Genomic DNA, 23,914 nt, shown 5'->3' with positions numbered 1-23,914 from the left:
TTTATGTGTAGTGAAGTCTCCAGACTTGACCACTGGCCTTGGAAGTTTCTTCCCTGAGTGACTGCCCCCCATCCTCGGAGGCTTGCATCCGTGGTCACAAGGACCCAGTCCTGTATGCCGAACCTGCGGCCCTCGAGAAGATGAGCACTCTGCAGCCACCACAGCAGAGACACCCTGGCCCTTGGGGACAGGGTGATAAACTGATGCATCTGAAGATGCGATCCGGACCATTTGTCCAACAGATCCCACTGAAAGATCCTTGCATGGAACCTGCCAAAGGGAATGGCTTCGTAAGAAGCCACCATCTTTCCCAGGACTCGCATGCAGTGATGCACCGACACCTGTTTTGGTTTCAGGAGGTCCCTGACCAGAGATGACAATTCCTGGGCTTTCTCCATCGGGAGAAACACCTTCTGCTGTTCTGTGTCCAGAATCATGCCCCGGAAAAGCAGACGCGTCGCAGGAATCAGCTGCGACTTTGGGCTATTCAGAATCCAGCCGTGCTGTTGCAACACTTCCTGAGAGAGTGCTACGCTGACCAACAACTGCTCTCTGGACCTCGCCTTTATGAGGAGATCGTCCAAGTACGGGATAATTATAACTCCCTTCTTCCGAAGGAGTATCATCATTTCGGCCATTACCTTGGTAAATATTCTCGGTGCCGTGGAGAGACCAAACGGCAACGTCTGGAATTGGTAATGACAGTCCTGTACCACAAACCTGAGGTATTCCTGGTGAGGTGGGTAAATGGGGACATTAAAGTAAGCATCCTTGATGTCCAGCGACACCATAAAATCCCCCTCTTCCAGGCTTGCAATAACCGCCTTGAGCGATTCCATTTTGAACTTGAACTTCTTTATATAAGTGTTCAAGGATTTTAAATTCAGGATGGGCCTCACCGACCCGTCCGGTTTCGGTACCACATACATTGTGGAATAGTAACCCCTGCCCTGTTGAAGGAGGGGGACCTTGATTATCACCTGCTGGAGGTACAGCTTGTGAATTGCCGCCAGTACTACCTCCCTTTCCCTGGGAGCAGCTGGCAAGGCTGATTTGAGGTAACGGCGAGGGGGAGTCGCCTTGAACTCCAGCTTGTATCCCTGAGATACAATTTGTACAGCCCAGAGATCCACTTGTGAGCGAACCCACTGGTTGCTGAAGTTTCGGAGACGCGCCCCCACCGCACCTGGCTCCGCCTGTGGAGCCCCAGCGTCATGCGGTGGACTTAGTGGAAGCAGGGGAGGATTTTTGTTCCTGGGAACTGGCTGCCTGGTGCAGCTTCCTTCCTCTACCCCTGCCTCTGGCCAGAAAGGATGCTCCTCTGACCCGCTTGCCTTTCTGAGGCCGAAAGGACTGCATTTGATAATACGGTGCTTTCTTAGGCTGTGAGGGAACCTGAGGTAAAAAAATCGACTTCCCAGCAGTTGCTGTGGATACGAGGTCCGAGAGACCGTCCCCAAACAATTCCTCACCCTTATAAGGCAAAACCTCCATGTGTTTTTTAGAATCAGCATCACCTGTCCACTGCCGAGTCCATAATACTCTCCTGGCAGAAATGGACATTGCATTAATTCTAGATGCTAGCAGGCAAATGTCCCTCTGTGCATCCCGCATATATAAGACGACGTCTTTTATATGTTCAATGGTTAGCAAAACAGTATCCCTGTCGAGGGAATCAATGTTGTCTGACAGGGTATCAGTCCATGCTGCTGCAGCACTACACATCCAGGCTGAAGCAATAGCAGGTCTCAGTAGAGTACCAGAGTGTGTATACACAGACTTCAGGATAGCTTCCTGCTTTCTATCCGCAGGATCCTTTATGGCGGCCGTATCCTGAGACGGCAGTGCCACCCTTTTTGATAAGCGTGTTAGCGCCTTGTCCACCCTAGGGGATGTTTCCCAACGTAACCTATCCGTTGGCGGGAAAGGGTACGCCATCAGTAACCTCTTAGAAATCACTAGTTTCTTATCAGGGGAACTCCACGCTTCTTCACACAAATCATTTAATTCATCAGATGGGGGAAAAGTCACTGGCTGCTTTTTCTCCCCAAACATAATACCCCTCTTGGTGGTAACCGGGTTAATGTCAGAAATGTGCAATACATCTTTCATTGCAGTAATCATGCATCGGATGGCTTTTGTAGACTGTACATTTGTCTCATCCTCATCTACACTGGAGTCAGACTCCGTGTCGACATCTGTGTCTACCATCAGAGCTAGCGGGCGTTTATGAGCCCCTGACGGCTTCTGAGTCGCCTGGGCAGGCGCGGGCTGAGACCCCGGCTGTCCCAAGGCTGCTGCGTCATCGAACCTTTTATGTAAGGAGTTGACACTGTCGGTTAAGACCTTCCACATATCCATCCAATCAGGTGTCGGCCCCGTCGGGGGCGACACCACATTTATCTGCCCCTGCTCCGCCTCCACGTAACCCTCCTCATCAAACATGTCGACACAGCCGTACCGACACACCGCACACACACAGGGAATGCTCAGACTGAGGACAGGACCCCACAAAGTCCTTTGGGGAGACAGAGAGAGAGTATGCCAGCACACACCACAGCGCTATATAACACAGGGATTTACACTGCTAATAAGTGATTTTCTCAATAGCTGCTTTCTGTATCGATTTGCGCCTAAATTTATGTGTCCCCCCTCTCTTTTTTACCCGTCTTGTACCTGGATACTGCAGGGGAGAGCCTGGGGAGCGTGCTTCCAGCGGAGCTGTGAAGGGAAAATGGCGCTGGTGTGCTGAGGAAGAAGGCCCCGCCCCCTCAGCGGCGGGCTTCTGTCCCGCGTTTTCTTTTAACTTAATGGCGGGGGGTTTTACACATATACAGTTAACTGACTGTATTATGTGTATTTTATGCCAAAAGGTATTATAATTGCTGCCCAGGGCGCCCCCCCCCCCCAGCGCCCTGCACCCTACAGTGACCGGAGTGTGTGGTGTGCTGTGGGAGCAATGGCGCACAGCTGCAGTGCTGTGCGCTACCTTAATGAAGACAGGAGTCTTCTGCCGCCGATTTCACTCTCTTCTGTCTTCTGGCACTGCAAGGGGGATGGCGGCGCGGCTCCGGGAACGGACGATCGAGGTCAGGCCCTGTGTTCGAAAACTCTGGAGCTAATGGTGTCCAGTTGCCTAAGAAGCACAAGCTAGCTGCAAGCAGGTAGGTTTGCTTCTCTCCCCTCAGTCCCACGTAGCAGTGAGTCTGTTGCCAGCAGATCTCACTGAAAATAAAAAACTTAACAAATACTTACTTTTCTAGCAAGCTCAGGAGAGCCCACTAGGTGCATCCAGCTCTGGCCGGGCACAGATTCTAACTGAGGTCTGGAGGAGGGGCATAGAGGGAGGAGCCAGTGCACACCAGATAGTACCTAATCTTTCTTTTAGAGTGCCCAGTCTCCTGCGGAGCCCGTCTATTCCCCATGGTCCTTACGGAGTTCCCAGCATCCACTAGGACGTCAGAGAAAACATATGGTAGCTGGTTTTATAAACATGACAATGAGTTCAGTGCACAAAATCTTCTCCCATGGTCACCAGATCTCAATCCAATACAGCACCTTTGGTATGTGGCGTAAGGGAAATTCGCAGCATGAATGTGTAACAGACAAATATGCGGCAACTGTGCTGTGTTGTGTCACTATGGAGAAGAATCTCTAAGGCTTTCAGAACATGACTGAAGCTATGCCATGAAGAATTTATGATGCTTTGGGGAAAATAGGGGACCTCCCCAATATCAGAAAGGGGTACATAATAAAGTGTCCGCTGATTGCATTGCATATGTAAAAGTTTCCATACTTTGACAGAACTTAGGATATTTTACATTTTTAATTGCTCTTGTTGTAATGAAACAATTGAAAGTTTGTGTTCTCTATGATCATCCTTTAGAAAAAAGAAAAAAAAAAGAGGATAAATTAGGCTAGTGTTTATGAAAACATGGTCACAAATATCTTAAATGCTATTACGTTCCTGAAACTTTTACATATATCTTAATGTCAGTACAGGTTGAGTATCCCATATCCAAATATTCCGAAATACGGAATATTCCGAAATATAGACTTTTTTGAGTGAGAGTGAGATAGTGAAACCTTTGTTTTTTGATGGTTCAATGTACACAAACTTTGTTTAATACACAAAGTTATTAAAAATATTGTATTAAATTACCTTCAGGCTGTGTATAAGGTGTAAATGAAACATAAATGAATTGTGTGACTGTAGACCACACTTTGTTTAACGCACAAAGTTATAAAAAATATTGGCTAAAATTGCCTTCAGGCTGTGTGTATAAGGTGTATATGTAACATAAATGCATTCTGTGCTTAGACTTAGGTCCCATCACCATCATATCTAATTATGGTATGCAATTATTCCAAAATACGGAAAAATCCGATATCCAAAATACCTCTGGTCCCAAGCATTTTGGATAAGGGATACTCAACCTGTAATAGCTATTTTAAATAAACCACTTTACAGTTTTAATTTAGTGATCCTTTAAAAGTAATAGACACTTACCTTCATTGTTAAAATCCAAGTAAAGGAAGGGAGCACACAATGAATCCAAGCCTAACAACATAAAAATACACACATTAAAGAGCATTATTTGTATGTTCACTGTGTTCTGAATTAGCAATCAGTTATAAAAGTTCTGAAAGTTAGTATCAGTTGATCTAATGAGATCCGGTAACACACACACACACACACACACACACACACACACATGTAGGATCTCTTATCCGTTACCTGGAAATGTCATAAATGGTTTTCAGCCCTTTTTATAGAGCTTAAATAGAGAAGACATTGAACAGTACTAAACAATGCACAGGCAACAAGTAATACATTATTAGACAATACAAACTGATACAATGAACAGTCAACAACAAATTGACAAAGAATAAATACAGTTGCAAGAAAAAGTATGTGAACCCTTTGGAATTTCCTGGATTTGTGCATAAATTGGTCATAAAATGTTTTCTGATCTTCATCTAAGTCACAACAATAGACAAACACAGTCTGCTGAAACTAATACCACACAAACAATTAAATGTTCTCATGTTTTTATTGAACACACCATGTAAACATTCACAGTGCAGGGTGGAAAAAGTATGTGAACCCCTAGGCTAATGACTTCTGCAAGAGCTAATTTGAGTCAGGAGTCAGCCAACCTGGAGTCTAATCAATGAGACGAGATTGGAGGTGTTGGTTAAAGCTGCCCTGCCCTATATAAAACACACACCAGTTTTGAGTTTGCAATTCTCAAGAAGCATTGCCTGATGTGAACCATGCCTCACAGAAAAGAACTCTCAGAAGACCTACGATTAAGAATTGTTGACTTGCATAAAGCTGGAAATGGTTACAAAAGTATCTCTAAAAGCCTTGATGTTCATCAGTCCACGGTAAGACAAATTGTCTATAAATGGAGAAAGTTCAGCACTGTTGCTACTCTCGCTAGGAGTTGGCAGGATGCTCACTCCTAGCGAGAGTAGCAACGGTGCTTAACTGTAGTAAAGATGACTGCAAGAGCACAGAGCAGAATGCTCAATGAGGTGAAGAAGAATCCTAGAGTGTCAGCTAAAGACTTACAGAAATCTCTGGCACATGCTAACATCTCTGTTGACAAATCTACCATATGTAAAACACTGAACAAGAATGCAGTTCATGAGAGGATACCACGGAGGAAGCCACTGCTCTCCAAAAAAAAAACATTGCTGCATGTTTAAAGTTTGCAAAAGAGCACCTGAATGTTCCACAGCACTACTGGCAAAATATTCTGTGGACAGATGAAACCAAAGTTGAGTTGTTTGGAAGGAACACACAACACTATGTGTGGAGAAAAAAAGGCACACCAACATCAAAACCTCTTCCCAACTGTGAAGTATGGTGGAGGGGGCATCATGGTTTGGGGCTGCTGTGCTGCCTCAGGGCCTGGACAGATTGCTATATTCGACGGAAAAATGAATTCCCAAGTTTATCAAGACATTTTGCAGGAGAACTTGGGGCCATCTGTCCACCAATTGAAGCTCAACAGAAGATGGGTGATGCAACAGGACAACGACCAAAAGCACAGAAGTAGATCAACAACAGAAAAAAAATACGCCTTCTGGAGTGGCCCAGTCAGAGTCCTGACCTCAACCCGATTGAGATGCTGTGGCATGACCTCAAGAGAGCGATTCACACCAGACAACCCAAGAATATTGCTGAACTGAAACAGTTTTGTAAAGAGGAATGGTCCAAAATTCCCTGACCTTTGTGCAGGTCTGATATGCAACTATAAGAAATGTTTGGTTGAGGTTATTGCTGCCAAGGAAGGGTCAACCAGTTATTAAATCCAAGGGTTCACATACTTTGTCCACCCTGCACTGTGAATGTTTACATGGTGTGTTCAATAAAAACATGAGAACATATAATTGTTTGTGTGGTATTAGTCTCAGCAGTCTGTGATTGTCTATTGTTGTGACTTAGATGAAGATCAGAACACATTTTATGACCAATTTATGCACAAATCCAGGAAATTCCAAAAGATTCTCATACTTTTTGTTGCAACTGTAGAACACTGCATCAGTGATATGGTGTGTACACACGGCACAATGCGCCATAAGCCCTACACTGACTATTCGACTGGGCTGGAGGATGGCCCTGCCGCTTCAGTCAGTGTTGGGTTGCCTGCACAGTCTATTATTCCTTGCGATGCCGATCCCGGGGCCGTGCATCGGCATCGCAAGGACTATACACACGGTGCGATATGCACTATCTTTTGTTACGATTTTGACTATATAGTGAAAATCGTAAGAAAAATCGCACCATGTGTACACACCTATAGTAGCACCTACAGGAAGTATGCCATAGACTCGAGAAACAGATGCAGTGGTAGAAAGAAATCCATGAGTTTAGATAGTCCTGCTCGTAAGCACTTACATCCTAGGAAGACCTAGGACATTGGGGGAAAGAGGTGTTAACGTTAAATGTTTTTATGTTCCATCTTTGGGTCAAGACCTTTTTGTTGGACACAGAAAACCTGTTACTACACAGCTGGCAGTGGTGGGTAGTTCTTGGAGGTCCAGTATACACTTTCCCTCTGTCATCATACACCACACTCTATTTCTAAAATGTGTCAGGTAAGAAAGTAAAGTACTTTGATCTACAGCTAAGAAAGGGAATGGTGCAGTGTGTGATGCAGAGAGAGGTGTGCAGGAATTTTTAGTCCACAGAAAGAAGGTCCTAACTGGAATACCAGCTGGAACAATGCTGAAGATTCATATTACCCATTTAACTGTTGTTTGTAGCAGACAATGTTGCAGAATGTACATAACAGCTTTCTGTACACATTTTTATACAAATGAGTTTCTCAATAAATCCATTAAACTGGCAACAATATGGAACAGCTTTATAGATGGGGTTAGTGTGCAGTTAAGCAGTATGTCTAAATGAGCCATGTCATTCCCGTGACCTGTACTAATCCTGCATTAAAATGTAATATATTGCTGGGAATAGGCATGTTTCCCATAACTGGAGATCAAAGATTGAGATCAGAGTTAATATATTTAAATGTTTTTGCTTAAAATACAGATGCCCATACTGTAAAATGTAACCATTTCCATTTCATTAAAAGTAGGCTTAAGTAAATAATAATTCACCTGTTTATTAATTAATTCAGATTCTAATTATTATTATTACAATTTATTTATAAGACGCCACAAGTGTTTTGCAGCCCGGTACATACAACATACATTAGAACAATAAAGGGTAAACAGAACTTAACATCACAGAGCACAGGTAACCATTAGCACCACAGTTCTCCATACACAATACAGCTGAGATGTAAGGAAGCAAATAAGTAATCTGCATACTACTGGGGGCAGGCAGCCATTGGAAGAGATGAACAGTCACAAGCAGGGAATGCTGGTACAGACAGTCACTGAGTAGGAGAGAGCTATAACTGAAGTGCAAGAGTAGAGGGCTGTGAGAACAGGAGGGAAGAGGGCCCTTCTCCAAGGAGCTTACAATCTAGGGGGAGAGGGAGACAAGTGACATGAGGTAGAAGCAAGCGGAAGGTGGCCTGGTGTCAGTTAGCGAGGCAGAGGATGGGAGAGCGGCCTCAAGACTGGGTTATGCGGAAGGGTATGCTTTGATGAACAGTTGAGTTTTTAGTGCCCGTTTGAAGCTTTGCAAGGTCGAGGAAAGTCTGATAGAGCAAGGGAGCTTGTACCAGTGAAGAGGGGCAGCACAGGCAAAATCTTGGATTCACGCATGGGATGTAGTGACCAGGGTGGACGAGAGACGACGGTCAACGGCCGACTGGAGTGGGCGGGCGGGAGTATGTAGGGAGCTGAGGTTGGAGTGGAATTAGAGAGGGCCTTGTATTTGAGGGTGAGGAGTTTGAAGAGGATTCTGTGGTGGAATGGGAATCAGTGTAGGTTTTGTCGAAGGGGAGTGGCAGATGTGGAGTGGCGGGTGAGGAAGATAAGTCTAGCTGCGGAGTGGAGAGCAGATTATAACCCAACTTCTGACAAGCACTACTTCCAGATAAACTGGCATCAGTGTTAATAGTTACCATCTAGATTTAAACATCCTTCTGACAGACTCTTTTGCATTGTGCACTCCTTACCTTGCCAATACACCAAGTTTGGATGTGATACCACCCAAGCTTTCAGCACCCTTCGAAACTTTGCATGTCCCTCAGGCGACGACAGCAGCTCATCATACTGATGGCAGCGTGGGATATCGACTTCAATCTGCAGATCATTCAATATAAAGAAATCCTCATCTCAGGCACAAAAGGCAACATGGAATAACCATATATAAAGCAATAACGTGTATTTGTTAGAATAAAGAAAAACAAAAACCAGCACTACATAGTATATTAATGTTTTCTAAGTTTACTATAATAGGTTAAAGGTCCACTAAATATTATGCATATACGATATGATATTCTGCTTTTTCCTGCTTACTACATTCTGTAATCTACTGCCAAAGGTGTTAGCTAGGCTACTGTATTGTTATTCCTCACTGCACTATTATTATTATTATTATTATTATTATTATTATTATTATTATTATATGTATTAGATGTGCTCCTGTTCTGCTGCCCTGTGTCTTAGCTTTGCTGTTCTGGTACAACCTAGGATCTGTATTATTATTATTCTCTCTTGCAGCAAGGCTGGGTGACACTGGAAAATGGACTGCAGACTGGGGCTGGAGTTTGGCACTTAATGTTAACATGTAGATTTAAACTCAAACTCCTCCCCCTGGATCCCTGTTATTCCAGTCCTCTTTAGGTGCCTCATGAATTAGGGCATGTTTTATGCAGCTCTTACTGTAGATAGCTAGTTTTTATTTTTGTTGTAATTTATATTTTTATATATATATATATATATATATATATACACATATATATCTCACACAATTACTCTCCTTCCGCACTCTTTGTAATAAAGTAAATAAAAACTAAAATTTAGGAATAGGCTGCCTGTAACTTCTAAGTTCCCTGTTAGAAGGAACTAAGAGTATGGAAATGCGTAACAATAGAAGTACTGGCGCCAAGGGGTCGTATCAACACCCAATAATAAAATGAACCATATACACATAAATAGTTTTTTCTTGCTTCTTTTATGCCAGATACAGATGGAGCCTCACTAATCGCAGCTCCGTCTGTGACTAGATGCACCCGGCGAGATGTACCGTAGATGCGCATGCGCCCCATTCAAAGTGAATGGCAGCGTGTCTGCACGCTCGGAGTGCCGAGGCGCAGCGCCCCTGCCTGCGATGCATCTGTACCTTCAGTAGCAATATTCACTTAAACCGGTTTATTTATATATAAACCTCTTTGCCTTTAAATCGTGATCCCCCCAGAAACACATTCAGGACAACTGAGAAAAAGGAAAACATAGTGTAATACTACTTTAATGAACAAAAAGTGCAGGCATAAAAACATTTGTGGCATTAATAAACAGGTGAAATGGACTCCTAACATTTAAGTGTGAGACACTAAGCCACAAAGCACTAACTGTCAGCAATCCCAAATTTCGTCAAACGCTCTAGTAGCATCTCCTAACACTCCTCCACCAACATGTTTCGACCCCCTTGAATTCTTTATCAAGGCCTTGCGATACAACTTCAATACTCCACACTTTTGCGCAAGATCCAGGATGCAGCTGGCTTTCGCAGTGGATGCCTGACTGTATAGCAACACAAATGTTGCCTCGGCTAATCAAGCACATGAGAGTCCACCAGGTGACGGTGATTGTAGTGGCCCCAAATTATCCACACAGGTTGTAGTATGACGACATTCTCAAAATGTCTGTAGGTCCCGAGTGGCGTTTTCCACTTCTACTAGACTTGCTACAATGAGGTCCGTTTCTACACAAGGACTTTCTTCAATTGGCATTAATAGCCTGGTTTTTTAAACCAAGTTTTAAAGCTAACGGTCTTTCTCCCGGTAGTTCGTACCATCATTCAAGCCAGAACCCAGTTTTCATGGGTATGGGTCGTTGGGTCGACTCAACTTAGGTCGACAGTCATTAGGTCAACCACTGAAGGTTGACATGCATTAGGTAGACAGTGGCAATAGGTCGACATGGTCATTAGGTCGACATGTACTAGGTCAACAGGTCAAAAGGTCGACATGGATTTTTTGACTTTTTTTTGTGTGTTGTTTTCTTCGTAAAGTGACGGGAAACCCCAATTAGTGCACCGTATCCGCTTGCCATGCATCGGGTTAACGTTCCCAATTGCAGTCCACGTGGATCGCAAAGTATGAAAAAGTCCAAAAATAGAACAATTTTAAAAAAAAACAACTCATGTCGACCTTTAGACCTGTCGACCTAGTACGTGTCTACCTAATTACCCCTGGCGACCTAATGCGTGTCGACCTTCAGTTGTCGACCTAATGACTGTCGACCTAAGTTGTGTCGACCTAACGACCGTATCCCATTTTCACTTTGCACTTACCACAGACTTTTGTAACTTAACATATTGTGAGTTGAACAGTACACAGGTCACACCTTCAGGCTTCGCTTGTCTCGTTTCTTGGCCTTCCATTAATATCATTAAGCTTCGTCTTTTGACAGGGCAGATTTCAGGCCTGTCAATTTATTTCCAGTAACATGTGGCCCCTCTTCTAGAGGTTCCCACCATTTTTACAGGGCATAGTGTGTATTCAACCACATTTTGGTCTGCTGGTCCTATCGGCTATTGGCTCTCAACAGGTACCTTTTGAGCCAGTATAGTCAGTGGAGCTTCAGTTAGCTACTTGAAAGCGGTTCTTCCTTATGACTTTTCCTTGGTATCCGGATGATAGTTCAACCTTAATTAGGTTGACAGTCAATAGGTCGACCACTAATGGTCGACATGCAATAGGTGGACATGGACAAAATGTTGACATGGTCATTAGGTCGACATGTAAAAAGCCAACAGTGCTCATGGTTGACAGGTGCAAATGGTTGACCCACATATGGGTGACACAGCTGTGTGGTTGTTGTTGGTTTTTTTTTTTGGGGGGGGGATTCATATATATTTTTTTTTTATACTTTACCATCCACGTGGACTACGACTGGGAATAGTAACCTGCCTGTTATGCTAATTGGGGTTCCATGTGCTAGGTTGGTAAAATCACCGAAAAAATGTGCTGACCTTTTGTGTGTTGACCATTTGTCATGTCGCCATTTTCCAGTATCGACTTTTTGACCAGTCAACTTTTCATCATGTCAACCTAATGACTGTCAACCTAATTAGGGTCGACCCTGTGATCAATATGCCTTTTCCTCACCTCGACGTGTGTCCTTCTAAGGGGCTTGAATCTGTAAGCTGCCTTTCCTCGTCTTCCGGGACAATAGTGTGGTTCTCCGTATGGTTTCTACGTTACTGCCGAGCGTTGTTTTGGTTTTCCACTTACACCAAATACTTGTTGTTCTGTTTCTTCAGCGACATCCTGGGATCGGGATGATGTGACTCTGCGGATTTACTTGAACAATGTTTTTTCTGTTTGTTGCACAGATTTTCACATTTTTCTTGCTTAAGAGAAAATGATTCAACGGAAAGCGACCAAAAATCCTAATATTATTATTATTATTATTATTATGTGCTGCAGATTAATACAGCATGTCTAGCTTTATACTTCTTTGTGGGTTTCTCATTACTCTTCGCATTTTTTTATGCAATTACTCATCTATTCTACTGATTCTATTTCCAGTTCCTTGTCTTTTTCTGCCCCTTTAATTGTTTCAACTTCTCTACTTCCATTCCTTGTTTATTGCAACTACCCTCCCTCCCACCTAGCAGTCCTCCTGCAATGACCTCCACCTCTATTACTACACCTACATGTACACCCTCTTTTACCGTATCCAGCAATTTACTTTCAACCAATCTCTCACTACTAGCTATTAATCCTTTACACTGAAATGCTATACTCTACTGCCTGCCGTCCCTCTCCCTCACACCCAATACACTCTGACCCTTATCTCCTTTTGTTTCTCTTTCACACTCTTCACTGCCCCATCATGGCTGCAGATAACGCCAGCCTCAACCGAGGACACCATTCTATTTCCCCCATCTGCTCAGGTTCTTATACCTTCCACAAACTTCACCCCTTCAGCACATCTCACCACATGCAGTACGTACCAGCTATTACGATAACAACATCTATTTAAAACTTTTCCTCCACTGACCAATACCTCCAGCCTTCATCTTCTGTACTTGCCAGACCCTAACTTTTATACCCTACCCAACAAGACCATAACCCTTCTCCTCTCCATCAATATGACTCTCAGGCTTACTCACAAATCTTCTCTTTACAGACCATCATTACAGTCCCTCATCTTCCTTCTTCCCCACTAATCAGGCCAAATCTATCCTCCTGTCACCAGACTAACATAGTAACATAGTTTCTGAGCTTGAAAAAAGACAATTTGTCCATCGAGTTCAACCTATTTGTGGTCTCCTACGCTGTATTATTTTTAGGACTAATTTTGTCTCTAATGATTCCAAGGGAATAGGTCCTAAGTTAGCAAAAAAGCATTCAAAACATGTTTTAGCTATAAAGGAGGTGTTAGAAGTTACGAAGCCCCCTCTTTTACCACAAGGAGAGGGTTTACTTTAGTAAAGAAGTAATGTAATTTTCCCTCCACCTCAGGTCTGATTTAACCTGAAAAGAAATTTTAGATTCCCAAAAGGAATTCAGGCAGCTTACCTTTTTTCAAAAAAGTTGGGAGTCCCCCCGCATTTTAGACAGGGCCCTGTCATAAAAGAGAAAAGGTGTTTCTCCCTGCGCCTGGAATGGCTTCACTTAAGGAGCCCACAGACCGCAAGTGAGTGAGGCGATTTATTGATGTGGCCAATGGGACACTACTCAGGCCTACCATTGTCTGTGAGTGGGTGAGTAGTGCTATTGAAAAGTGGTCAGAAAACTTGTCATTAGACATTGACACAATAGATGGAGACGAGATACTCCTAACGTTAGGTCATATCAAAGACGCTGCTGCGTACGTACTAGAATCCATGAAATATATTGGTTTCTTGGGATCAAGAACCGCTACCATGGCAGTATCGGCTTGGAGGGCGTTGTGGATTCGCCAGTGGAATGCTGATGTAGATTCCAAAATAAAATATGGAGGCTCTCCCGTATAAAGGTGAGGCCTTGTTTGGTGATGGGCTGGATGCGTTAGTCTCGGCGGCTACCGCAGGTAAGTCGACATTCTTGTCTTATGCTCCTACACCGGCGAAAAAGACACATCACTCTCACATACAGTCCTTTCGGCCCAACAAATACAAAAAGGCCAAAGGTCTCCCCTTTTTTTTGCAGGTAGGGGAAGGGGAAAAGGAAAGAAATCCGCAGCGTCTCCTGGATCGCAGGAGCAGAAGTCCACCCCTGCTTCTGCCAAATCTGAAGCATAACGCTGGGGCTCCCTTGCGGGAGTCCGCTCGGGTGAGAGCACGTCTGAAACTTTTCAGCCAAATCTGGATTCAATCTGGCCTGGACCAATGGGTCTTACAAATAGTCTCCCATGGGTACAAACTAGAGTTTCAAGACGTCCACCCAAATCGACCTTGCCAGCTTCTCTTCCGGGAAGAGAGGCAGTAACAACGGCAATTCAAAAATTATGTCAGGATCAGGTCATTGTCCTGGTACCCTTGGCACAGTAAGGCGAAGGTTTTTTTATTCAAGCCTCTTCGTAGTTCCGAAGCCGGACGGCTCGGTCAGACCGATTTTAAACCTAAAAATCTGAATCTCTACCTGAAAAGGTTCAAGTTCAAGATGGAATCCCTGAGGGTAGTGATTTCCAGTCAGGAAGAGGGGGATTTCATGGTGTCAGTAGACATAAAAGATGCTTACTTGCATGTTCCCATTTATCCTCCTCACCAAGCTTATCTGAGATTCGCAGTACAGGATTGCCATTACCAGATTCAGACGTTGCCGTTCGGACTCTCCACGGCACCGAGGGTATTCACCAAGGTGATAGCGGAGACGATGGTCCTCCTTCATTAAAAAGGAGTCAATATAATTCCTTATCTGGACGATCTCCTGATAAAAGCGAGATCCAGGGATCAGTTGGTGCAGAACATCGCACTCTCCCTGTCAATACTCCAACACCACGGTTGGATCATGAATTTTCCAAAGTCGCAGTTGGAACCGATGACAAGATTGTCCTTTTTAGGGATGATTCTGGACACAGAAGTACAGAAAGTATTTCTTCCAGTGGAAAAGGCTCTGGAAATCCAGAAAATGGTCAAACAAATATTGAAACCAACAAGCGTGTTGATCCATCAATGCATTCGGTTGTTGGGGAAAATGGCAGCAGCTTACGGGGCCATTCAGTTTGGCCTATTTCATGCCAGAGTATTCCAGTGGGACCTGTTGGACAAGTGGTCCGGATGCCACCTACACATACACCGGAAAATAATCCTGTCCCCCAAAGCCAGGATTTTGCTCCTGTGGTGGCTTCACAGTTCTCACCTACTAGAGGGATGCAGGTTTGGGATTCACGACTGGGTCCTAATAACCACGGAGGCAAGTCTCCGAGGCTGGAGAGCTGTCACACAGGGGGAAAGCTTCCAAGGAAAATGGTCAAGTCAGGAAGCCTGCCTTCACATAAACGTTCTGGAATTGAGAGCCATTTACAATGGCCTTCTACAAGCGGTACATCTTCTTCAAGATCCCGTGCAGATCCAGTCAGACAATGTAACAGCAGTTGCGTACATAAACAGGCAAGGCGGAACGAAAAGCAGAGCGGCAATGGCAGAGGTGACAAGGATTCTCCTCTGGGCAGAAAGACATGTTAGAGCTCTGTCAGCAATTTTCATTCCGGGAGTGGACAACTGGGAAGAAGACTTCCTCAGCAGACACGATCTCCATCCAGGAGAGTGGGGCCTCCACCAAGAAGTATTCGCAGAGGTGACGAGTCTTTGGGGAGTTCCTCAAGTAGACATGATGACATCTCGTCTAAACAAGAAGCTTCAGAGATATTGTTCCAGGTCGAGAGACCCTCAAGCAATAGCAGTGGATACACTGGTGACCCAGTGGGTGTTTCGGTCGGTATATGTTTTCCCTCCACTTCCACTGATTCCAAAAGTCCTCAAAATAATAATAAGAACAAGAGTTTGAGCAATCTTCATTGCCCCAGACTGGCCAAGGAGGGCTTGGTAACCAGATCGTCAGGAGTTGCTCATAGAAGATCCTCTGCCTCTTCCTCCTCGAGAGGACCTACTACAGCAGGGGCCGTGTATCAAGACTTACCGCGGCTACGTTTGACGGCATGGCTGTTGAGCGTTGGATCCTAGCCCGAAAAGGTATTCCCAAGGAAGTCATCCCCACTCTTATTCAGGCGAGGAAAGGAGTAACATCTAAACATTACCACCGTATTTGGAGAAAATATGTGTCTTGGTGTGAATCCAAGAAGGCTCCTACGGAAGAGTTTGAGTTGGGACGTTTTCTCCATTTTCTGCAGGCTGGTGTGGATGCGGGCCTTAGACTGGGGTCAATCAAGGTCCAGATTTCGGCCTTATAAGTTTTCTTTCAAAAACAATTGGCCTCCTTTTCAGAAGTTCAGATGTTCGTGAAAGGGGTTCTGCACATCCAGCCTCCATTTGGGCCTCCAGTGGCACCATGGGACCTTAATGTGGTGTTGCAGTTCCTTCAATCGGGTTGGTTTGAGCCTCTACAAGAATTAGAGTTGAAGTTTCTCACTTGGAAAGTGGTGATGCTTTTGGCGTTGGCACCCGCAAGGCGGGTGTCTGAATTGGGGGCCTTGTTCCACAAGAGCCCTTACCTGATCTTCAATGAAGATAGGGCAGAGTTGAGAACTCGTCAACATTTTCTACCAAAGGTGGTTTCCTCTTTCCACATAAACCAATCTATTGTGGTGCCAGTTGCTACTGACACGTTTGCTGAGTCAAAATCTCTAGATGTGGTTAGAGCTTTGAAGATTTATGTCGCTAGAACAACTCGAATACGGAAAACAGAGGTTTTGTTTGTCCTGTATGCTCCCAACAAGATTGGGTGTCCTGATTCCAAGCAGACTATTGCGCGCTGGATCAGAGGTACGATTCAGCAAGCTCTTTCACCGATGTCGGTGAAGGCCCATTCTACTAGGAAGGTGGGCTCCTCCTGGGCGGCTGCCCGGGGGGTCTCGGCATTACAACTTTGCCGAGCAGCTACTTGGTCAGCGTCAAACACATTTGCAAAATCATACAAGTTTGACACCTTGGCCGATGAGGACCTAAAGTTTGGTCAATCGGTGCTGCAGGGTCATCCGCACTCTCCCGCCCGTACTGGAGCTTTGGTATAGACCCCATGGTCTTGATGTCGTCACCAGCATCCTCTAGGACGTATGAGAAAATAGGATTTTGATAACCTACCGGTAAATCCTTTTCTCCTAGTCCGTAGAGGATGCTGGGCGCCCGTCCCAGTGCGTACTTTACCTGCAGTTTAGTTATTACAGTTACACAAGTTGTGTTATCTTGGTTTCAGCATGTTGCTGCAATTAGTTCATGCCTGTTGGTGTGTGTTATGTTGAATGCCATGTGTGCGGCATGGTTGAGGGTGTGAGTTGGTAGATATCTCACCACTAGTTAAGTAATTCCTTTCCTCGAAATGTCAGTCTCCCTGGGCACAGTTCCTACAACTGAGGTCTGGAGGAGGGGCATAGAGGGAGGAGCCAGTTCACACCCAATGAAAAGTCTTTAGAGTGCCCATGTCTCCTGCGGATCCCGTCTATACCCCATAGTCTTGAGGTCGTCCCCAGCATCCTCTACGGACTAGGAGAAAAGGATTTACCGTTAGGTTATCAAAATCCTATTTTAGTGTGTTTAAAAACATATAACCCCTAGCAGTATCACATGAATCATTTGTCCAATTTATCTCCGGATAGTTAAAATCTCCCATCACTATTACATCTCCTACTCCTGCTGCTTTTTCAGTTTGCTTGAGTAACATTTCCTCATCAGACACAGTAATACCAGGTGGCTTGTAGCATAGCCCCAATACTATCTTTTTTGTTCCCTTTCCCCTACATGCAATTTCTACCCATAACGTCTCAACAGTATTTTCAGTCCCCTCGCGAATATCTTCCCGTATATCAGATTTTAAAAACAGCTTTACATAAAGACATACCCCTCCACCCTGTATTTATTCTCTCTCTCCTGAACAGCGTATAACCCTACAGATTGACTGTCCAATCATGAAATTTGTCCCAACAAGTTTCAGTAATGCCTATAATATCATACTGTTTGCTTGCGGCAAGGACTTCTAGTTCCCCCTTTTTACCTACAAGGCTTCTAGCGTTTATATACATACAATTAAGAAAAGTATTTCCCCTAGTGATAGGGACATCATTTTCTATATGCAGTAATGATGACCCATAATTGTCGTTAGTGTTTTGGCAATACCCTTGTTAGTACCCATGTTAATACCCTTGCCAGCTGCTCTTTCCCTCCTTCCTTCTCCACCCCATTTTGTTCCCTACCTCCAGCCTCACTATTCTCACTGCATGACCCATAGTTTCTAGCTAAACCCTCCCCCCCAGGCACCTGGTTTAAAAACTCTTCCAACATTCTAACTACCCTTCCACCCAGCACTGCTGCCCCCTCCTCTTTTTCAGAGTACCCTTCCTACTCTCCCCTGAATCTTGCTAGTGTCTCCTAAACATGTGTCCATCCTTCTTTGCAGCTTTACCAGCCTACTGTCTGTTCACTGTCCCACGATAAGATGGCATGCATGTTATTCGTTCCTAACATCCATGCCTTCGGAAACTATTTCCCTTGTATGCCATATCTGTACAATAGATGTGTCCTTATACACCTATCTCTTTTGTGCCATATGGCACTTGACCTCTAGTGCAATTCCTGTTCTGCATGCTTTTTCCTCAGCTTTGCTACTTTTTTCTCAATTTCAGAAATTGCAAATAGTGTACTATGTACTTAGGATTTGTTTTATTGTCACAAAGGGATTGGTATCAAGTCGTAGATTAAGCTTAACAATGTATGGCATGGGTCATTCCTATTGGATCTGTAATTTGCCTGTTTAAACTGGACTGTTAACTTTTTCCTCAACTTTGTGTCTTCGTATTTAGGATTAGTGTTCTGGTACAAAAGGCTGTGGTGCGCTAAACAGGGCTATATGGTGCGATCTGAGGATAGGCGTATGTCGACACATCTGTTTTAATGGCGCTGCAAATCTATGGCGCATTACAAGAAAACACTGATGATGAGATATAGTGTTCAGCTGCCATTGCTATTGGTTACCAACTGTCCATGTTGCATTGATTTAGAACCCTCAAAAAGAAACCGTAAGGTATGAAGTGTACTATACCATGAACAGTCAGGAGACCTAAAAACAGTTTATGGGGGCACAGGTTATGCACCTTTATTCTAAATCAGCTAAAATATTTTTTTTAAGTTGTTAAAATTTCTGTAAGACTATCATCAAAATATAAAACTAATTATTAATTGTATTTTAATATAATTTGGAACAAGTGCCTGGTTTCCTAACAGCTATATTTAATTAAAAATTATTACACTTAATTTGTAGCCATCAAGCTTAATCTTGATACCAGATTAGAAAAAGAGAAGAATCCCTGGTTCAAGAAGTAAATGTAGAGAGAAATTGTTTTGTGAGCTCCTTGGTTTCATTAGAATGAATGCAGTGACACTTCTACAACAAATATATAAGTACAAAATTATAATGGACAGAAGTAATAAAATTACCTGACGGTCTGTAGGTATAGGTGTATCTTTATCTGTAGCGTCATATTTTTCTTGGATTGCGCCCTTGAAAAAGTTCAAATGAAAGGTAAGCTTAGAACTGCAAAATAATTCAGCCTATTTCAGGAATCACTGATTCATAGGAGACTCCTTACACCAGAGGGTTTAAATGCTGCGTGTGACATTATATATATGCTGAGGGCCCATTGTTTGGGCCCCAAGAGAAATTATCTCAGTAAAGTGCCTGACATGCATCTGAATTTCCACTTTGTGGCTTCCTGGAAAAACACTATGAGCAATGCTGGATTAATTAATATGTAGCACAGCCCGAGCCAAATCTTTTATAAGTGAAGATCCGCAATTAAAATGATGGCATTTCCTGTCCACCACGGACGGTCATATTAAGTCTTGCTGCAAGCAGGGACATATAATCTGTGCAGACTTAACTAGAAAATGCAATTTATACCTATTGTAAAAAGCAATTATCATTTAGCTCTCACCTCCACACCCAGAAGAGCTGCCCAAGTTAAACCTCTCAGAAGGGGAGGGATGTCCACTCTGGCTTCTTTCCAAATTAGATTTTTCTTGTACGGATAAGCCTTAAACACACAAAACATAGCATTTCTTACAATAGATCAAATGTGTCACATAAAGTACAGTCTGCCAATAACATCAATATGCTAAGAAATCAAACTATTCATAAGCACAAATAACAATACCCCAATATGCAAACATGTACAAACTATAAGGAAGACGCATTGCCAGATGCTAGGGGCAACAGTTGTGCAACTGAAGAAAACTAAAGAGGAACCTGTCTTAAAGTTGGGATCCGGTCTCTAGGTCGACAAGACTTAGGTCGACAGTGTCTAGGTCGACCACTATTGGTCGACAGTAAGTAGGTCGACGTGGTTTCTAGGTCGACATGACAAAAGGTCGACATGAGTTTTTCACTTTTATTTTTTCGTTTTGTTTACTTTTTTAATGCTTTACCATCCACGTGTACTACAACTGGGAATGGTAACCTGTGCCGAGCGCAGCGAAGCACGGCGAGCGTACACGGTGCACTAATTGGGGTTCCCAGTCACTCTACGAAGAATAAGACACCAAAAAAAGTAAAAAATTGATGTCGACTTTTATTGAAGTCGACCTAGAGTCCCTGTCGACCTAGAAACCATGTCACCTACTTACTGTCGACCAATAGTGGTCAATCTAGACACTGTCGACCTAAGTCTATTCTATCTAACATATCCACACCCCTTTAAGTTATACATAAAAATAGCCTTTTTTCCATTAAAATGTGTGGTCCATGAAAAATCAAACTCAATATATAATAACAAACAACACTCATTTTAGTGCCAATTGAAGACATTTTCGGGTAACGTTGTGGTGCCGATGCTGAACATGATATCGGTTTTACTAGATTAGTTCTAATTTTCGAGCTACACGGATAAGAAACAAGAACACCACAATAGACAACGCAAACTGCTCAACTGCCAACTGTCAGTGGCAATCACTTATATTCAGAGAGAGATTATTCTAGAGCAGTGGTTCTCAAATTCGATCATCAGGACCCCACACGGTTCACGTTTTCCATGTCACCCAACAGCTGCACTGTGTATCACCAACTGTGACATTTTAAAAATCTACAGGTGACCTGCAAAACATGAACCGTGTGGGGACCTGAGGACCGAGTTTGAGAACCTGTGTTCTAAAACGATAGCGTCTCACCTTCTAGAATGTTCCGGTAGATTCCCATATGCACGTATTATGGCTAAGTTCCCCATTAACTGAGGGTATCCATTATCTTAAGAACTAGAGCCAATTAGAAAAACTACTTTCATTTTGAATTCAGCAACTCCAAAATACCCTAAATGCAGTCAAATAACCTTGGAAACTAAACATTTATTTTTTTTGCTGGGCTTGTGACAAGAAATACACTCAGACTAACACAATAATGTAAAATGCTTACCTTAAGTAGCCTATCAAATAAGACAATCCTGTTGAGCTGATACTCTGTGTCCCTCTCTCTGATTATCAGCGGAAGTGTGGAGGTAGACAGCTCATTGTTACTACCAGAATGAGGGACGTTTGACTGGCTAAAAAGCAATTAGACAGACAGGCACAAATTATAAGCTTGTTATACAAAAGCTTGCACCCAATGTACCGCTGGCAGATTGTTCCTCACCGCAGATGTACACCAGTCCCTGCTCAGCCCTCACCATGTCTGCCTCCTCTCATTCTCTAGCTGGTCCTTCATTAACAGATCAGATTAAGATGACCAGCGCAATATTAATAGGACACTGGCCATTTGGCTCTGCCACTTAATTACTGGTGTGGGGTCTGCCCAGGCACAAGACCTGTTCTACAATACCGCTCGCAGTCCCATCAGCCGCAGCATGATTAACATGCTGCAGCGTTTGGGGGGTGGAGCGGGGACGACACCGGCACCGTTCTTCAAAACAGGGGTGTGTTGGGTGACGGGTCCAGGGTCTGCATCACTGGATGCAGGCTTACTGGACCTGGGTGTCTGGATACAATGGCACAGCCTGAATAAGCTTCAGCTTACGCAGACTGACCACTGCCTGGAAACACTGTGAACCGCAACCATCTGGTGATCTGAGGCAGCATTCTCACGTGCACAAATGGATCTCGCAAATGCATGTAGGAGGCATCTACAGTATCTCCTATAGGCCTCTCCTGATGCATTTGAATCTTAATTACACGGAACTGTACAGTCGCTTCCTTGCGGCTGTGCAATTCTCTCCAAACATGAATTAGACCCAGTAATATAAAAATGAGTTCTGTGACTTATAGGGGGCAAATCAATTATTAGGACTGTGCAGTGGTCTCTGATGGAAGGCCAAATTCATACATTTTGCTTGTCACCTGTATAGGGTGCGAGGGAAAAAGATCTATTGCTGCTGGCAGTGAAATCTGGCTTTTTTCTGACACCTTGCGGCTATCATCAATAACACGTACACGTTACTCACTGGATTTCTACAGGATGTTTCACTCGCTATAGGCCACAAAGTTTTTCCTATAACTTGTAAAGTTATTGACATAGTGAAATTTGACAGGGACATACCTTGGTCTATGAGAAACATGAGGAAGTTATAGCAAGTGTTGAAAGTGTACGCTATTAGCATCCAGTCCAGCAGTTCACACATGTATGAAGTGACAGTCAGCTGTTCATGCTCTGACAGTGGTGTTGTGTACTGAGGTGTCCTGTGGCGGCTCCAGAGGTGCGGGTGCAGCGCAGTACAAACAGGGGAGCCACACCTACCGCTACAAACGGTCATCCCAAACTGACTCACTGGTAATCAGTGTGGCTCCTCAATTTGAACTTTGGACTGTGCTACAGTCCTACCTATATGTTGGTTAAGACCTCCCATAACATAAAGCAACACTTTCAAGCTGGCCTGGATGCTAATAGCGTACAATTTCAACACTTGCGATTACTTTCTAATGTTTCTCATAGAATAAGGTGTGGCCATGTCAAATTTCCCTAAATTGGGTCAATTACTTTAAAAGTTATAAGAAAAACTTTGTGGCCTACAGCGAATGAAACACTCTGTATATATGCAACTATTACAGAACAAATACAAGGCTATACTCACTCTTCTCCTAATAATGGATAAAACGCTTCCCCAGGCACATCTTTTAATCTCTAAAATTTGAAAGAAGAACTTAAGTAATAGGAAATGACATAATTTTTTTATGCCACTAAAACCATTATTAACATGAATTGAAAACTTAAAACAAAAGAGAGTTACACCATTATATACAGTATATTTATTAGAACAAGCTGCAGTACTGTGATGATCTGAACAAAGTTAAAAGGGCATTGCCTAAACTGGCGTGTGTCATCACTGCGCGCTTGCGTGTGAATGACCACACGAGATTCAGCACTAAAGATTTCATTACAGCAGTCAACACAAATTTTTAGTCTGGGTTCTGCATATCGGATTTTTATTTCTTCCACATTACTAATTAAAGAAAAAATAGTTTTACTCGAAAAAGTTTGCTTTTGTAGCTATCAGAATGAAATTACGGATTTTAGGAAAATGTCCCTATTTTCATAACTTTATTGTATGTAAAAATAACAAACAACTACTGTAATAAAATATATAAAAAAGGTTTAGAAATTAATATTTTTCGTATCTCTTCTGTGATTGTATGGACTTTCTCATATTAGCCCCCAAATATAATCCTCATCATACATTTTTGTTACAAATCAGTTATCTGTGCATGAGTTGCTGACAGGCTGTGTTAAGTCTCCTCTACCCCGGAGACTTATATCTTATTTCCATGCACTGTTTATTCTCTTGTTCGTTACATGACCAGTGATCTATTCAGCAGAACTATAGCTATATTATATGGACAATCATTTCAGTCTGTATTTATAAAAGGTTTACAGTAAATTTAATCGTCTGTGCGTTGAGAGATGGACATGGTTTAGCTATCTGAATAGTTACACACTGCTTACGTGTAATGAGGGTCAGAATACCACTTGCTTTCCCCCCGCTCGTCCCCTCCCTTACTTACTAAAACACGCTTCTCCTTATATGGTCATTCAAAAACTTTAATATTTATTGATCATTGTAAAAATAAGATTTTACTCACCGGTAAATCTATTTCTCGTAGTCCGTAGTGGATGCTGGGAACTCCGAAAGGACCATGGGGAATAGCGGCTCCGCAGGAGACTGGGCACAACTAAAGAAAGCTTTT

The 23,914-nt window shown here is 43.3% G+C and overlaps 1 protein-coding gene across 3 annotated transcripts in view; it reads right to left on the bottom strand.

Annotated features, from left to right (window-relative positions):
• Positions 1 to 23,914, bottom strand: part of TBCK (TBC1 domain containing kinase) — a 733,906-nt gene that overhangs the window by 538,350 nt on the left and 171,642 nt on the right. For all 3 annotated transcript variants that reach the window (XM_063919248.1, XM_063919252.1, XM_063919243.1), the window contains exons 13-18: positions 22,804 to 22,853; positions 21,156 to 21,282; positions 19,687 to 19,785; positions 19,190 to 19,252; positions 8,601 to 8,727; positions 4,511 to 4,561 (exon numbers count right to left, since the gene is read on the bottom strand). In XM_063919248.1, the coding sequence (XP_063775318.1) occupies positions 4,511 to 4,561; positions 8,601 to 8,727; positions 19,190 to 19,252; positions 19,687 to 19,785; positions 21,156 to 21,282; positions 22,804 to 22,853 (517 nt within the window). The remainder of the gene's footprint in view (positions 1 to 4,510; positions 4,562 to 8,600; positions 8,728 to 19,189; positions 19,253 to 19,686; positions 19,786 to 21,155; positions 21,283 to 22,803; positions 22,854 to 23,914) is intronic.

The sequence above is a fragment of the Pseudophryne corroboree genome, chromosome 1 (genome assembly GCF_028390025.1).
Source record: "Pseudophryne corroboree isolate aPseCor3 chromosome 1, aPseCor3.hap2, whole genome shotgun sequence".
Lineage (NCBI taxonomy): Eukaryota > Metazoa > Chordata > Amphibia > Anura > Myobatrachidae > Pseudophryne > Pseudophryne corroboree.
The sequence above is the reverse complement of the archived record's forward strand: the minus strand, read 5'-3'. Positions and strand labels throughout refer to the sequence as shown.